The 17,824-nt window shown below is 40.3% G+C and overlaps 1 protein-coding gene across 1 annotated transcript in view; it reads right to left on the bottom strand.

Annotated features, from left to right (window-relative positions):
- The window catches only part of ttc28 (tetratricopeptide repeat domain 28), a 171,994-nt gene that overhangs the window by 56,308 nt on the left and 97,862 nt on the right, over nucleotides 1-17,824 (bottom strand). Inside the window, exons 6-8 of the mRNA XM_028601462.1 lie at nucleotides 4,100-4,321; nucleotides 2,719-2,907; nucleotides 1,279-1,375 (exon numbers count right to left, since the gene is read on the bottom strand). Coding sequence (XP_028457263.1) covers nucleotides 1,279-1,375; nucleotides 2,719-2,907; nucleotides 4,100-4,321 — 508 coding nt within the window. The remainder of the gene's footprint in view (nucleotides 1-1,278; nucleotides 1,376-2,718; nucleotides 2,908-4,099; nucleotides 4,322-17,824) is intronic.

Genomic DNA, 17,824 nt, shown 5'->3' with positions numbered 1-17,824 from the left:
AAATGTACTACTGGGTAGTTTAATGCATCAAAGTGTATTTGTTGATTTATATTTTGTATGTTAATCTGAATCTGTAGAGTAACTAAAGCTGTCAAAAATAAATGTAGTGGAGTTCCCTGAGATATACAGTAGTGGAGTAGAAGTATAAAATGGTATAAAATCGAAATACAAGAAGCTCCAATATGTACTTGAAAAGTACAGTACTTGAGTAAATGTACTTAGTGCTTAAATGTAACAGAGGAAGAGTCCATCTCTCTGTGAACTCGGCGCTGCTGATCGATGCAGATTGGGTTGATCAGGCCCAGCCGGTCTATTGAGTAACCGTGGCGACAGCGGTGACAGACGTGAGGCTGAAGCTTTCCATCAGTTTGCATAAAAACACTTCTGCATCTGTTAGTTAATAGTTTCTGAGGGGAAATCGTGACTGTCGTTACCTTCTTTATTCTTTTTTATCTAAAATTGCATCACATCATCCACTTTTTGAAAATGAAATTTGTGCAGAATACAATAAAAGACATTTCCAGTGTTTACTTTACAGCAGGGGTCTTCAACATGTTTTAAACCAAGGACCCCTTAACTGAGAGTAAGACGGAGCAGGGACCACCTGCTACACATTACATTACATGTCACTTAGCTGACACTTTTATCCAAAGCGACTTACAATTGCTACATATGTCAGAGGCCACACGCCTCTGGAGCAACTAGGGGTTAAGTGTCTCGCTCAGGGACACATTGGTTAATGTATCGCAGTGGGAATCGAACCTGGGTCTCCAACACCAAAGGCACGTGTCATATCCACTGCGCCGTCATGAAATTATGTTGCATATTAAACTGGGCCTACAATAACGTGTAGTGTTGCATAGAATACTAAGCTATTAAAATAATAATTCTGGCATGATTTTATAAATCATCTTTTAACGTTAAACATACAAAGTGAATCTTTAGGATGAACTGTGTCTGTGCATGGCTTCCTTAGTGACTACTTTACCTATAGGCCAGTAAACCTATCCTCAGTGGGGATTTATATTTGGTGACGTGGTTGATTACGTTACTGTTGATCATCTGTCCATCATCGTCTTAAGCCCGCCCTGACAATTTGATTGGTCCAAACAGCTCTGGCTCAAGCATAGTTGCTCCACAACGGATCAAGTCCAGACTAGCATCCAGGCTAGCTGAAAATGGCAAGTTTTGAAGAAAATTTGAAAAGCAAGGTAGGCAGGCCTGCTTGGTTCTTTCAGGGAATGACACACACCCACACACACACACACCCACACCTACCCAGGTTGGAGGACGCTCGGCCCTGAGCTGCTCTGTCCTGTAGCTCCTGAGCGATTTCTAGCTGGTGCTGGTGGTGCTGGCGAGCTCGCTCCAGGTCCTGAGAATCACACCAACAACCATCAATCATATTTATTAATCACGTAATAAACAATAACAGTCTCAACAGCACATAGAACATTCAGAATGAGGCTGAAACTACAGTTATTTTCATTGTCGATTAATCTGTCGTTTATTTCCTCCATTGATGGATTAGTTGTTTGGTCTATAAAATGTCAGAAAATGGTGAAAAATGTGGATCGTTGTTTCCCAAAGCCCAAGACGACATCCTCAGATGTCTTGTTTTGTCCACAACTCAAAGATATTCAGTTTACTGTCCCAGAGGAGAGAAGAAACTAAAACATATTCACATTTAACAAGCTGGCATAAGTGATTTTACTCAAACCGATTAATTGCTTATCAAAATAGATGCCAATTAATTTAATAGTTGACAACTAATCGATTATTCTTTGCAGCTCTATACATAATATAAGAATACCCCGGTGAAATTCAGTTAATTAGTTGACAATCTGAAAACTGAAACTGAAAATCTGTGCACCGTTTTGCTATTGTTTCCTGGTTGAACGACATGTGAAATGGTGTGCGATGGGCTTTCAGATATGTTCTCTCTCGTTTGTTGGTTATGTCATAGGTAGTCTATATCCACGACGTTTCACTTCCGGGATTGCGCCTCACACTTGTTGTCGTGTTGGCGTTCTAATCTCCGGTGGATTTATGAGGACTATGGTTAACTGCTCCTCAGATCTCTGCAGGGTAAATCCAGACAGCTAGCTAGACTATCTGTCCAATCTGAGTTTTCTCTTGCACAACTAAAACTACTTTCGAACGTACACATGTTCCACCAAAACAAGTTCCTTCCCGAGGCTATTTTGCAGAGGCGCCGTTGCTCCATGCAGAGCTTAGTCCCGCTCATGACGATTGTGATTGGTTTAAATAAAATGGCAATAAACCAGAGCACATCTAGTCCCAGAATGCTGCATGGACTACCCAGATCCTCCTCCGCAGCGCTGTGGAGGAAGGCAATGCGAGACTATTTCACAGGTGATACCAAATCAGCAAGAGCGCTTGCGCACACAACAGGGGGTTCAACGCACCCCAGTTTCAGTTTAAAAAAAACGTGTTGCTACTTTTTGTCGGGGCAGAACAAGGCCTATGTCTTTTTTTATTTCTTTTTTAAGAATTCTTTGTGACATTTTTAGGCCATTATTGGATAGGACAGGTTAGACATGAACAGGGAGAGAGAGGAGTAGTGATTGCAGCAAAGGGCTGCAGGTCACAACCACAGCGGCAAGGACTGAGCCTCTGCATATGGGTGCGCGCTCTACCAGGTGAGCTACCCAGGCGCCCGTGGCCCAGGTCTTTCAACAGTTTCCTACCACCAACCTGCATGCATCGAGCGGCGTGTCCCAGGCCGGCGTACGCCCTCATCTCGATCGCCCGGTCGCCCATCTCCTGAGCCAACTCCAGGACTCGGGTGTGGTATGATATGGCCTTGTCGAAGTCCCGCTGAGAGTGGTAGGCACTGCCCAGGTTGCTGTACGCCCGTGCCTCCTCACGCACATTCTCCAAAGTCTGACCAAAAAGAAACGCCATTTCAGCGTTAATAAGACATGACGACAGTGGCAGTTTCACATTTTTCAGATTGTGTCCCCAGTCGTCAAAGATCAGATATTATTAATGCAGATATTATTAATGCTCTTCTTCCTTCAAAAAAAGTTGTTCTTCATCAGTAGGCATACATGACTTCAAATAACACAAAGAAGGACTCAAAGGACTTTAAAAAAAGACCTGTCACTTGCATCAGGACAATAAAAACAGACTCTTAATAAGAAATGAAATAATACATTGAAAAATATATCAGCACTCTGTATAACTAAAGGAAGAAACAGATTTTCTGTTGAGAAAGACGGAGACGGAGCCTCACATCGCTATCAGATGGAAACGGTTTTGTTTCGAGCTTCAACGTTTAAAGCTAAAGAGACTAAAACTGTCAAAAACTAAATGACTTCATAAACTCTCAGTAGTCTGGAGATTTGACTTTATTCTGGTACAAAGTCTAATTGTCAACAGATGGTCAATTTGTGTGTGAGGGGAGAGCGAGAGCGAGAGAGAGAGAGATAGAGAGAGCTACAAACAGCGTCATGATGTTGGCTGCAGCGGCTGGCAATTTTACACTATATCCAAAAAAAAAAGCAACATAAAAAGTGAAATGTGCACAGATAATTGTCTTTTGTTATGTTTGTTTGTGAAACATTTGCAGAAAGAGCTTCAAATGTCCTGAACACACACCATGTTCTTTGGGAAATATGCAGTAACTTTGTCATAAAATAGGCTACAGCGTTCAGACAATGATAGATGGATGTGCTAAAATACACACTACAACGTTAGAAAAACTAGAGATGTAACTGCTGCCCTCCTGTTTGAATTGATCACAGTCTTGTCATTAAACAACAGTGTGTTCATGGGGATGGAGGAACATGTCAGCCAGTAGATTAACGCTCAATGGTGTTTTTTTCCTCCAGCGGCACCTTCCAGGCAGCTAACCCTAACCTTAACCCTAAACATAACCATTTCCGCGCTGCCTGGAAGGCGTCGTTGGGGGAAAAAAACACCAAACACCTAGATGAACAGCAGAATTATCCTTCAAGATGGCTCTCGTTGGGTGAACACAAGGCTGTTAATTATCAGAAAAGTTTAGGAGGAACAAAGTTTCCCTCCTCCACCGAGACACCATCAACAGACGATAGGATGTAGAGTTCAGTACCTTTGAGATGTCCAAGTGCTGCTCGTGGCACTGCACAGCGTTGGTGAAGTCTCCCAGCGCTGTGTACACGGCGCCCATGTTGCCCAGCTGGCGAGCCTCGGAGAGCTGGCACTGCGTTTGTCGCGCCAACAGCACACACTGTTTATGGCTGGCCAGCGCGTTGGGGTAGTCACCGATAGCTGTGTACACGTGGCCCAGACCGCTGAGAGCATCGGACGCAGCCTGGAATCACAGAAACAACACGCTGGTTAGTGTCCAGAGGAACACAACCGTCCACTGAGTCCGATTCCAGGATTTTTTGAAATGGGGTGGCACAGGGGGGACCAATAATCAGTCAGGGAGGCATTTTATCAGAATACAGCATAGAAAATCTTAGAAATATAGGAAATATTGGATAGGATAGAACAAGACAATGGAATTCTGCTAAGTAACATACATACTAACATTCATTATTAATTCACTTGTCACATCCGAATACAATATACATTTTCTATATGCTCAGTCTGGCTTTAAAAAAAAAAAAAAACCTATCCAGTGCTGGTTCCATGGTATCAGATTTTTGGATAGTAGTCATGGAAACATGAATTGGTCATGTGACTAGGGCTGGGAAGATTGGCAGAACAGGCAGCCAAGTGACAGATCTCTGATCCAATGGAAATCACAATTGTTAGATTGACAGCACTCTAGCCCAATGGATTGGGGGGGTGAGGGGGCGGCAATCATATTTTACTATATTTCACTTCTAGCCCCGCCCCTGACTCAGTCCCAGGAAACTACAGCTTTGATTTCAGGGTTTTACACCAAATAATACATCATGTTGTATTTGCAAAAATGTAACTTTTTTTACAACTTGCATCTTATTTTCTGTAGTTTTTAAGATTTTTTTTTGGGGGGGGCTTTTATGGCCTTTATTGACAGGACAGCTTGAAGACAGGAAAGGGAAGGGAGAGGGGGATGGCATGCAGCAAAGGGCCGCAGGTCGGATTTAAACCCACGGCCGATGCCAAGGACACAGCCTACGTGGTGAGCACACCGTACTGGGTGAGCTAGAGGTCGCCGTGATCTGTAATTATAAAATGGTGAAAGAAGTATTCAGATCTTTTACTTAAGCAAAAGTGACGATATATTCTATTTTACTTGTTGATTATATTTTCTATTCATATTTTGAATCTGTAAAGTAACTAAATGTAACAAATACATATTAAAAGTACAACATTTTTTAACATTGAGGGCAGGGGACTACAGTTGAAAAATAGTCTTTTGGCTAATTCTGGCTTTTTTAACCCATGGGAAATCATGTGTTTTATTAATTTGCACTGTCCCCTTTAAATAAAATAAACTGAAGTACGAGTACAGTACTTACAGTAGTTACATTGTACTACTGAACATTGTTTTCACCAAGTTAGTTTGGAATGTGGTGAATTTGCTAAAAACACGAGCAGTCAGAACTATTATACTATATATATACTACTTCGGAGCATCAGAGGGCAGCGCTGGCTTTTCAGTGGCACCGAAATCCGTGTCACTATTCGGTCTGGTAGATACCAGTTGTCAAGGCACCGTTGCCGTATTAGCACCAGGTTTTGGTACCCAACCCTATTATTAAAGTACTTCTTTAATTCTTTCCTTTGGTCAGAATTGCATTCAGAGTGGCAGCAAACTGCAGGTTTGGATCCCTCACTTTCAGACTCTTTACTTCTCGGTTTGCTGGGCTTCACTCTGAATCGCAGCACATGGCGTTAAGTTCTCACAACTGAGGCCTGTCCTCACGTGCAGCCAGTTTATCATGGCTGGTAGTTTAATCCTATCTGTGTATTTATTGTCCTCCTTAATTCAAGTATGTGGATCATGCCTGTTGGGAATCACTGGATGAGATAATCTGTATAAACTGTTGGCTGGTTTACAGCCTCTCTGATCGTCTGGCTGCTTGCCGCCTTGTTGGACTTCAGCCTAGTGAACCCACTGTGTTCCCAGATCTTACTTCATTAATTCAATGTTATTATAAATTGTAAAAATGATGGAAGAAACAGTGACAATAAGACCCAACATGTCATCAAACTAAATAACAACACTAAGGCGACCCTGATGAGCATTTAGAGCTTGTCTTATCTCCAGTGTAACGGCTAGACAGCTGTACAACTTTAATTACATTTACTTTAGTACTTAAGAACTAGTTTAACTTACTTTGCTTGAGTATATCAGGCCGTCATTGTAAGTCAGGCTGCCTTTGTAAATAAGAACCTGTTCTTAAAGGGTAACTACCGTTTTTTTTTTCAACCTGGACCCTATTTTCCTATGTTATTGTGCAGGGACATGTGCGACCAGTAAATTTGCCCCCTATTTTTACACGTTAAACGTTGAAATTTCGGTACATGAGAGCGCGTAAGCGCAAGCTTATCTGTCCTCTCTGAAAATTGACAGAGAGCGGTGCTCCGACACAAACACACACTCGCAGCGCTGAAGACGATGCAAACTACGTCGGCTCTGCAGTTTTGTTGAAGTCACAGTGAGTCACGGAAATGCCGATAAGGTGGTTTCAAGTGTGGTTACAGTTTTTCATAAGTTCACGCACAAAAGCGGTCGCGGTGCTGTTGACGTTATATTACACTTCCTCGGAGACGAGCAGCCAGGCACAACAGTGGTTTCTATGCCCTGGTGACTGACTGACAGGCTGAGGTTGTAAGGCAAGGCAACTTTATTTCTACAGCTCCTTTCAGCAACAAGGCAATTCAAAGTGCTTTACATGAAACAATAAAGAGCAATTAAAAACGGTCATGATGAAAATAAATAATACAAAATAATCTACAAATACAATAATAAACAATATATATATATATATATATATATATATATATATATATATATATATATATATATTTACTATCATGATAGCGATGGGGCTGTCAGTTTACCTTCTATGTTGCATCTTCAAAAGTGACACTGAATTTGAAACAGTACACTGTAATTTCTGCATCTATTATCAAAGTAGTTATTAGTAATACAGTGGAAATTAGTTGAAATGTGAATATTCGATGATTTACGGTGTGTGCCCCTAAATTTTCTGTTTGTGCCCCTAAGATTTTCAGTTGGGGGCCACTGTGCTCCTAGTGGAAAAAGTGAGTCTGGAGCCCTGTTGTGTCTAAGTGACTGATGGGAACACCAATCTTTGACATTGGTCCAGTATTAAGAGAGATCGCTGCAGTCGGCAGCGGCGAAACAAGTTGTCCAGCTTGTATTTACCTTCACAAAACAGCTCGTTTTGCCGCTGACAGACTCAGATTAATATTCTAAGTGTCTGATATCATTATGGAAAGGATCCCTTCAGAGATAGACCTTTAAAACCTCTTTGAGACCTTTATGTTTAACCAGAAACGGCTCTGAAGTCGCTAGTTCTAAACCCACCAGACTCCATTTAAATAAGCAATACTTTTAGCGTGTATAGAGCCAACGTATTTTGACATGTAAATCGGTAAACTATGTGTTTATTTCAACTAAAATTAGTTGTGATGGTTGGAAAAGTGGAAAGATGACCCAAAACAGCTTTTCATAGTTTTATTTTGTTTCTGTCGACTTTGTATGAAGTGTGTTTTACGATGCTAAAATTACTTTTTATAAATATATATATATAATATATATATTTTTTAACAGAAAGGTCAACCTCCTTAGAAATCCTTTCCATAAAGTTGTCAGACACTTAGAATATTAATCTGAGTCTGTCAGCAGCAAAACCAGCACTTTTGTGAAGGTAAATACAAGTTTCGCCGCTGCCGACTGCAGCGTTCTCACTTAATACTGGACCAATGTCAAAGATCGTTGTTCCCATCAGTAACTTAGACACAAAAACACAGGGAAATAGGTTGAAAAAAATGGTAGTTTTACTTTAATGCCTCTCCTGGAAAAAATAAAAGGTAAAAAATAATTGTTTTTCTTCCATTTTACACAACTTTATACTTGTATTTGACTTCTTCTCAGAGGTATAGAGTGTGGTCTAGACCTGCTCTATGTGTAAATTGTCTCGAGATAACTCTTGTTATGATTTGATACTATAAATAAAATTGAATTGAATTGAATATTTTACTTGTTACTCCACTACAGATGACAGTGTTTCCTCCCCTACCTGTCCAGTGAAAACCGCGTATCTCCAGATGTGCTGATGTTGAATGTTGGTGATAAACTGAAGGATGAAGTCTGCCTTTATGTTGTGAGAAAATTCTCCCTACTTCTTAAGCTAAATAAAGTCTTTAAAAAGCCTCTGGGATCAGCTGGAAAATGCATCGTCACAAAGCTGAAAATAGGGCCGTTTTTCTGACGGCATGAAAAGTTGCAAAACTTTTTAGAGATATGTTGTTCTCACAGGACAGCGATGCTACAAACATGTGATAATCTTATATACCATGATGCATTGCTGTAGATTAAACTACCCAACAGTATAGAAAGGAGTTAAAATGAGCACAACTTTAAACATCTACAGCAGTAAAATGCAACATAAACATTAACGCAGCGGGAATATTAATCCAGAAACATCAGATAGAAGAAGAGGAAAACACTGACAGAGAACATTTTACTGTGCAATGAGTACTTTCAATACATTTAGCTATTACTTTTACTGAAGTAAAGGATCTGAATACTTCTTCCATCCCTTCTGAACTGTAAGAAGATATTGTTGTATAATGTAAAAGGAGGAGGGGGGGGACATCACCTTCTCACATCACAAATGGAAATGTTATTGGAGGCTGCAGGAGTGAGAGCTCATCTTTCACATCCTATTAGCCCCGGCTGTGAGAGTGTCTACCGCTCTACTCGGGTTCCTGCAGTTCTGTTTCAACTCCGTTTCAGCACCTGAGACACTTTTACAGCACTTTGAGTCGTCTAATGATTTCCAGCGGTGCTCCTCCTGCTAATTACAGAGACCTCTTCAGGCATAATACCATGCAAATCACGAGGAGTGTTTCAGCTGCGAGTTCACACCGCTGTTGTCTTCATAAAAACTGGCCATGAACACACACACATACATACGCACACACACACACAGAGACACAGACACACACACAGCAAAAAAAAAACACACAGTTGTACACGTTCTTGTCGGTTTCTCTGATTAGAGAAATGTGAATCGGTCGCTGCCTTCCTGCTCTTGCTTTTGTGATTTGAAACCTGCCGACTCATTTGCTAACTAATCTTAAGGCTATTGGTATTGATCAGATGAGTCCTGGGAAATATGCGTCAGGAAGTCGGTTTCAAATTAACCAGAAAAATCAAGATGGGAGCAGCACAGTCTGTATCGACACATCTCACATTTATCACTGTGTGCTACTGCTGTTCTGTGTCTATATGTGCGGACGCAAACACATTTTTATGTATTGCTAATACACAAATACACACATAGCAGCTATAAAGTCCCGCTGATTTGTCAATACATTCCAACAGGTAATATTGTACTCTGTATATTGTACGATAAAATGCAATTAAAGAGTTTAAAGAGTTTTCTGGAATGCAATTTATTTCATTTGGATGGATAGATTTCTATATTTTAAGCCTCGCAACAAGACAAATATAAAAGAGGAATAGTCCCTCTGCCAGCTTGATGTGGGGGCATTCACTGGCAAAGGAATAAACACTGAATTTTCACATTAATTATAAGCATAAACTATTCTATCTTTGGAGAGGTCTACTGCAGGATGAGGATGCCTTAGTTGTGATGCGTTAGTTGTAGCGGAGTAGAAGTAGAAAGGGAAAAGAAAAGACTCCAGTAAAGTACAAGAGTTTCTTTGTGATTGTTGCCGGCAAAAATCCTTGATTATGCGGCACGTTTTCTTAAAAAATGCGATGGAATATGTGGGATATTTATGCAATTTTATGCGATGAAATTGCGGGAACTTCCTTGATGAAAAAGAGAAAAAAAAACACCCTCCTTTTCGATGATGTTCACGTCGCGTAATTACGTCACTTCATAACGTTACCATGGTAACAGGGGAAAATGGCTGCTCTTGTGTGAAATAAACGCAGCATTTTTCAACTTTCTGCTAAGATATATTATGTGACTTTTTTGCAACGAAAATGCGGGGATTATGAAATCATGCAAGCCCCGCATATTTTGCGCGGAAATCGACAATTTATGCGGCGAAAGTGCAGCGTATTTCAGCATAAATATGCGGACTTTGGCTGATTATGCGTTGAATTATGCGATCGCATAATCGCGTTTTTCTGGAGGGACTGACTAAATGTACTTAGTTACATTCCACCACTGCTTCTCATAGCTGTATAAATGTATTTGGTTGGGTTCCACCACTGGTAACACTTCTAGGAAACAATCTCCATAAGTAACTGATTGGAAACGTGGAAAAAAAAAAACATCCTCCAACGACAGCGCGAAACATCTTCAACAGCCACGTTTCCTTCACAGGACACATGTTCGCCGGTGCTAATCAATCTGTTGCATGCAGCTTATATGTGTGAACACACAGTGTGATGTTATTATCAATAGCCTGAGGAGGTATAGACTGTAAAGATGATCCCCTTGATGCAATCACAGGGATGATAATGAAGTTAGCACTCGCACAGACTCACACACCCAAACGTTACAACATGACTTTGACCTTTCAGAGCACATAATGAGGGACGGCGAACAATAAAGTCAGAGGCTCTAATGAATGTTTGCAAGTTTAAAGAACGTGACAGAGAGAGGAGAAGAAGCTATGAATTATTAAAGAGGAGTTATTAGCATGTTCGTTACTCATTCATATCCCATAACACACTCTTCTTTCTGCCTGTAATACTGGGTGCATGATTGGTAATTCAGTAGTGAACCATATTATGTATGCTGATGACCTTGTGATTTTTAGCCCAAGTAGTGCTGGATTACATCAGCTTCTTACAATCTGTTCGGTATATGGTGTGGAACATGATATTAAATATAACGCCAAAAAGAGTGTTGTCATGATCAGTAGAACTAAAGATGATAAAGGTTTGAATTTCCCTGATTTTAAGTTGGCTAATAATACGCTTAGTGTCTGTGAAAGGGTGAAATACCTTGGTCATTTTATCACGAACAAAATGACCGATGATGAAGATATTTACAGGCAATGTCGCATGATGTATGCACAAGCCAATAGTCTCTTACGTAAATTTAGGGCATGTACGGCTGGTGTAAAGATATCTCTGTTCAAAGCATATTGCACACCGTTGTATACTGCGCACTTGTGGTCAAACTATAAAAAGGCAAGTCTTTTAAAATTGAAAGTAGCATATAATGACGCAATGAGAATATTACTCACAAAACCAAGATGGTGTAGTGCAAGTGAGATGTTTGTGGTTGCAAGAGTGAATACCTTTCATGCTGTTTTAAGAAACCTAATGTTTAAATTCATGTGTCGGCTTGATGGGTCACAAAATGAAATAATAATGGGCTTAACTGACATACGTCTAAGCACTACACGCTACCAATCCCGTATGTGGAAACATTGGTATAATTGTCTCCTGGTAGAACAATAATCTTTTTTTTTTTTTTTTTTTTTTTTCTTCAATTTGTTTGTTTTTATATTTATTAAATGTGTAGGTAGGTGTGTATGCATGTGCGTTTATTGATATGTATTTATGTATTGTTGTGGGTGATTTGGACCTTGAGTCTGTAATAAAAGTTTTGATTGATTGATTTGATTGATTTCTCTCATATTCAGACTGAGAGTTTGTTCTTCAGCAGACACATGAGATATTCAATACTCAGAGGACAAAAAAAGAAAACTATATAGTTCTAGAAAAAGGTACGAATATGGATATATTTTACGTTGAAGCCAATTACAATTTTCTAAAGAAGGACATCACACAAAAAGATTTCCCTCCAGCCATTTTAACCCTAACGTGTCTCCATGTAGCTCTGTAATTAGTAATTGAGGATATGTATATTCTTAAAAAAGGGAAAAAGTTGTCCTTGTAGTGCTATTTATCAATCTAGATAGTTTTGGTATGAGTCGCTAAATGTTGGAGATATTCTCTTAAATATAATTGAACTAGACGGCACTTGGCTTGTGATGCTTAAAGCGCCAAAAAATACATTTGAAAAACTATGGCAATGTCTCTTTCCAGAAATCGTGACCCGGTTACTAAAGATAATCTGGACCTGGCTGTGAGCAGTTTCATGTAGGAACTATTTTCTTTCTACCAAAGTACACCGGCCAACTATATCACGGCGCAGAAGGGAGCATACTCATGACGAGAGGCTGATGCCCATGACAGCTGCAGAAAAATGGTCTCCATTTGTGACATATTAGCCCAGTGGCTGCCAAAGTGGGGTCCCCAGGGGTCCCTTAAGGAAGTTTCAGCGGGTCCCCAGCACAAAGGGGAATCATTATCGTCACAAAAATGCCATCCACAAGTAACACAATGACTGTACGACTATTTTGGTCATAGGTTTCATCAACACATTCTCACTCCCAGCGCGTCAATAAGCGTCACTTGGTCAGGTGCCATTGGCATTTGTCACGGACACAAAAAGTCTCCTTTAGCATCTAGCCGTTTGGCGTCATATTGAGGTCACTGAGGTAAAAGCGCAGACTAATGGGACTGAAAATGGCAAATTGCACTTTTCTGTGTCATGCATATGCATTCGTGGCAGGATGAAGGAGGAGTAGAGATTGGAGGGGAAGCCTAAAGTGCGCCTAATTATGTACAAAAACCGCCCATGAAAGCGCACCTCTATTTTGCGGTGAAAAAAGACGAAGACATAGGCCAAGGAGACGAGCTGAAAAGATTTTTGCCAAAAGAATCACACTTTTTCAGTTGAGTGAACATGAAATCATTAAGTGTTGAAGATTAAGCAGACATGCAATATTACAGTTACCGGAAGAAGTCAAAGATGACGCTCAATCTCCAACTCATCGTTCACGTTCCATTCCAGCAGTTGTTAAACTCTTCGCTACATTACAAATATTGGGGTCAGGATCATTTCAAACAGTCATAGTAGGGCTGCTCGATTATGGAAAAAAATTATTTTGGTCAATATTGAAATCACGATAATTACTAGTTGACTTCTGGAAAGATGTTGCAGTTATTGAACTGAGAAAACAGTGGAAAAAGTTACATAAATCAACAGTAAAAACTGTGAAACTTGCCTTGATACTTTTCCTATTTAAACTTTATTTTTTTCATTCAGAACACAAGAGAAAATAAGAGTTACTTATAACTAATAATTGTTTTTCTCGATTATTCTGTTTTTGTGATCATTGGGAGCCGAAATCATAATCACAATTAAATTTCGATTAATTGCACAGCCCTAAGTCCTAGCATCAGCAGTGGGAATATCGCAGTCTGCACTCAGCCGTATCATAGGATCAGTACGTAACGCTTTGATACAGCGCACTAGTCAATACATTTCCTCACCACTAATGCCGAAATAACGCGCATCAATCTGTTACCTCATTATCGCTAAATCTTTGTTTTCGCTGTTTTGACATACAGTACTTGGTGGCTGATCCATGATTATAAGATGCGCACAATTTACGGTAAAGTGGGCGGAGAAAGGCACTGATTACCCAATGAACAGCAGGTTTGGTAAATACGACGTGAGCTGAAGTATCACAGCGTGCGCTTTCTGCGGCTTGGCCTTGGCGCTGATAACGCTACATTCGCAAATGTACGTACATCTGGCCCACAGTCTTGTAAGAGGTCACAAGACAAGGCTGCAAACCACTGGTTTAAATTTCAGGGATGCATTATCACGTTTTATTTAATGTTTTTTAAAGGACAATTTTGGAACAAAATGAACCTAGGGGTTAATAACACATGTGTACCAAGTCGACCGTTCTCTGGGATTTGTTTTCATGCCAATCGAATGTGACCAGTTTTAGCGCAAACCGCTAATTAGCTTATAAAGCTAGTCGTCGGGACAGAGGGTAAAGTAAAAATAAATTTCTATTTCTAAACCACTAACAAGGCTAAATATCACCACACTTCCACGGTGGCATAATGAGGGTCCCTACATGTAAACCGTACAGTAAGTGTACAGACAGTTTATTTAAAAGATAGATTATAAAGACAGTACCGTTCACGTATACAGGCAGGCGCCATCTTGGGAAAACAGTCATGGCCAGTCGAACGACGAACACCGTGCAACCAGTAACATAGCTCAAGCAGGACATTCGTCGTTCGACTGGTTAGCATTAGCATGAAAACATATCCCAGAGAACGTTGGACTCGGTAAACATGCAATATTAACCTTTACGCCGGAATTGTCCTTTAATCTGAAAAGGAACTACAGCTTTCAGACAAATGGAGTGCTGTAAAAATTTGCCTCCGAGATGTTGAGTACATTTATAAAGTTGCAGAAAATGGAAATACTCAAGTAAAGTACGTCAAAATGGTACCTTACTACAGTTCTTGAGTAAATGTACTTAGCTGCTTTACACCAGTGAAATCTACCTAAGTACTTTAACAGAGGACCTAAAAGTTTGTACTTTCAAAAAATAAAATAAATCAGAAATTCTGACATACTTTGCTCTTGTCTGTAAAAAAAAACTGATCCTTTAGTTTTAATGTTCATGAATAAATAAGACACAAAGCAGCACTACACGTTCCTTAATGAATGCTAAAAACTGAAAACAGCCAAACTGACCTTTAGTAAAATTTAACTTCTAATTAAAAATCGGGACAAACTGCTCTTTTCAGTTCTCTGTGTGTGTGTGTGTGTGTGTGTGTGTGTGTGTGTGTGTGTGTGTGTGTAAGACGACAGCACACACACCAACTGAAATCCCAATTCCCTGCAAAGTGATGAGAGTAAACACATAAAATCCAGTTGACACATCTCTGAGGCAGGAAAGGGAGATTTAATAAATGACGGGGAGGCCTCTGTGTGTACAGTCAACCGGCCAGACGAGTGTTTGATTTCCCTCAAGGACACAATGTTTCCCCTGCACGAGGAAAAAAAACAAAAAAAATCCAATCATGTTGTGTCTGGCTCTGTGAGCCGGTACACTATGTTTATTTATTTATATATATATATATATATATATATATATATATATATATATATATATATATATATATATGTATGTGTGTACAAGAAAAAGATGGAGAGACTGACAACCGTTGTCATTTTGCACAGAAAGAAAATCAAAGATATAATATGGGACCTGTCGGTATTATATATTTTTTATATAATGTTGCAAGGGAATCTCATTAGGAGGGTCTGTGTGGGTAAAAAGACGAGGAAGGAAAAGATCTCTAAATCTAAAGAAAGAGGAGGGACGAGCGGAGACAGTGGCTCTGCATTCTCCGCTCGATAAACTGTGCAGGAGCGATGCAGGAGGCTTCGAAAAGAGATGCTCAATCACCCCAAAAAATATGGGCTTTTCACCCTCAGCAAGGCATAAAGGAAGAAACGAGCTCTCCTGCTGCGCCAGGGGGAAATGACAGATCTGAGTTAACTTGGTTCATGTTGGTTTGACTCTGAGACCGAAAGACTGAGTCAGGAAATACAGAGGTGAGAAAGGACAGACAGAGAAAGGGAAGTCTGAGGTTAGAAAAGAAAAGAAAAGAAGGAATGGAGAGAAACCGGAGTCTCTTTCCAACATTCACCATTTGGAGCTTGTTCTGTGTTTTTATATGTTATCGTGAAGATTTTGCTTATGAAGTTCTGTCATACAGTAAGTTCTGTCATACAGTAGTTCATGATGTGTCATCAAACTCCTCGATTTCTTGCACTGCAATCAAAATAAATGCATCATTAAATAAAAAAAATGATAACACACGATTAAATAAACATCTGGCCAAGAAACTTAAGAGGGTTTGTCGGCATGCGTACACACAGAATGGGATGGAAAGATCAGGATTTAATGGAGATGAATGAAATTGTTTTCATGGAGCAGAGGATTGTGGATTTTACTTTACGTTTTTTTGTTGTTGGTGCAGCGGATAACAGTCCAGCCCAGAAAAAAAAAAAACGTCTAGACATCTTTAAATATCTTGTTTCCCCAAAACGTAAAGAAATGAATTTCCCCATGATGTAAAAACACAGAAAAGCAGCTCATTCTCAGACTTAAACGAGGACTTGATTACCTTAAGTGTTGCTTATTGGTTTTCTGTCAACTGACTGAGTGTTTTAATTACAAAGCAGCTGTACGGGACTGACTTAAATTATATTATATTATAAAGGTGTTGCCTTCTTTTGTGTGTGTGTCCACCCCTGTGGGTTAAACACCAGCTCTTTGTTTGGAAGCACGCTGTCTGGAATCACTCAAATAAACACATGTACCGCAGCAAAGCAAACACACAGTGGGAGATATGGATTTCTGTTGATGACCGTGTTGCAGTCGCCTCAGGCTGTGCACCTGTGGAGGAGAGGCTGTCAACAACACAAGACATTCAACTCCCGGCAGAAACAGACACACACAGAGCTCAGATGGAGAAACAAACAAGTCCTCCAAACCGTAAAATGATATGGGTCGTTTATTCTTACCCTCTAATACCACTAGGGTTGGGTATCGTTTGGGTTGTTTTCCGATACCGGTGCTAAAGCAATACTTTTTAATAAAGTAAAAAAATAAATAAAATAAAAGAAGGGTACTAAACAACAGTCAGCGACTTGTTTATTGCTAAGGCCATATGTTTAAAATTAAAGATTTAATAAAAATGTAATAACTATAACTTATAACAATAACTTATTGCACCAGTAAATTGCTGTTGAACGACAAAAACAACCACCAGATGGGAAAAGGGTATTTTACAATAACTTTGAATGCACCACAAGGCTACCCGTTTCAAGTGAACGCACCGTCTGTGTCGTTTAATTCCGACAATGGCAGCTGCAGTCCCACTGTTGGAATCCTCTCCAGTGAAATACAGTCACACTTTACACTGTTTAACGTTAGCTGTCAGCATTTTAAACGTGTTTAATCCAGCTGCTAGCTAAAGGTAGGCTAACGTTACCTGCTGTCGAGTGTACTGTAAAGTCAGGCACCGAAACGAGGCACCAAAATGTTTGTTCTCATTCGGTCTCGTTACTACCGTTTATTTATTATTGGCACCGTGTTTCGGTACCCAACCCTAAATACGACCCATAAGAGCGTTTTAAACAGTCGTGGTTTTAAACACGTTGTTAACGTTGTGAAACGGTCGCAGTTTGGTTAGGTTTAGGCTAGTCTACATCCACAACGTTCCACTTCTGGGATTGCTCCGTTGCCACCCGAAATTCCGAAGGATGTCCTTCTTTTCGGCCGGATGTCCCGTTACCTTCCGCTTTCCCTACAGGGTTAATCCAGACAGCTAGCTAGACTATCTGTCCATTCTGAGTTTTCTGTTGCACGACTAAAACTACTTTTGAACGTAAATGTTCCACCAAAACAAGTTCCTTTCTAGGGGCGCCATTGCTCCGTCCGGCACTTAGCCCCTCCCAAGACGATTGTGATTGGTTTAAAGAAATGCCAATAAACCAGAGCACGTTTCTCTCCCATCCAGAAATGCTGTGTGGACTAGCCAGACCCTCCTCCGCAGCGCTGTGGAAGAAGGTCTGGCAATTCGAGACTAGGTGTAAGCACAAAAACAACTTAGTGAAGTGTATAAAAAGGTCGTAGTTTGGATTCAAATCAGACGCTACTTCACTTCCGGTTGCCCACGTGATCCTCGCACGTGATCCGCACAGTTAACCATAGTCCTCATGAATCCACAAAGACAGCAGAAGGTGACGGACGTCCGGACGAAAATTCGGGACATCCGACGGAATTTCCGGCACCACCT

Source organism: Perca flavescens, chromosome 16, assembly GCF_004354835.1.
Source record: "Perca flavescens isolate YP-PL-M2 chromosome 16, PFLA_1.0, whole genome shotgun sequence".
Taxonomy (NCBI): domain Eukaryota; kingdom Metazoa; phylum Chordata; class Actinopteri; order Perciformes; family Percidae; genus Perca; species Perca flavescens.
Note: the sequence above shows the minus strand (reverse complement) of the source record. Positions and strands in the feature narration are given on the sequence as shown.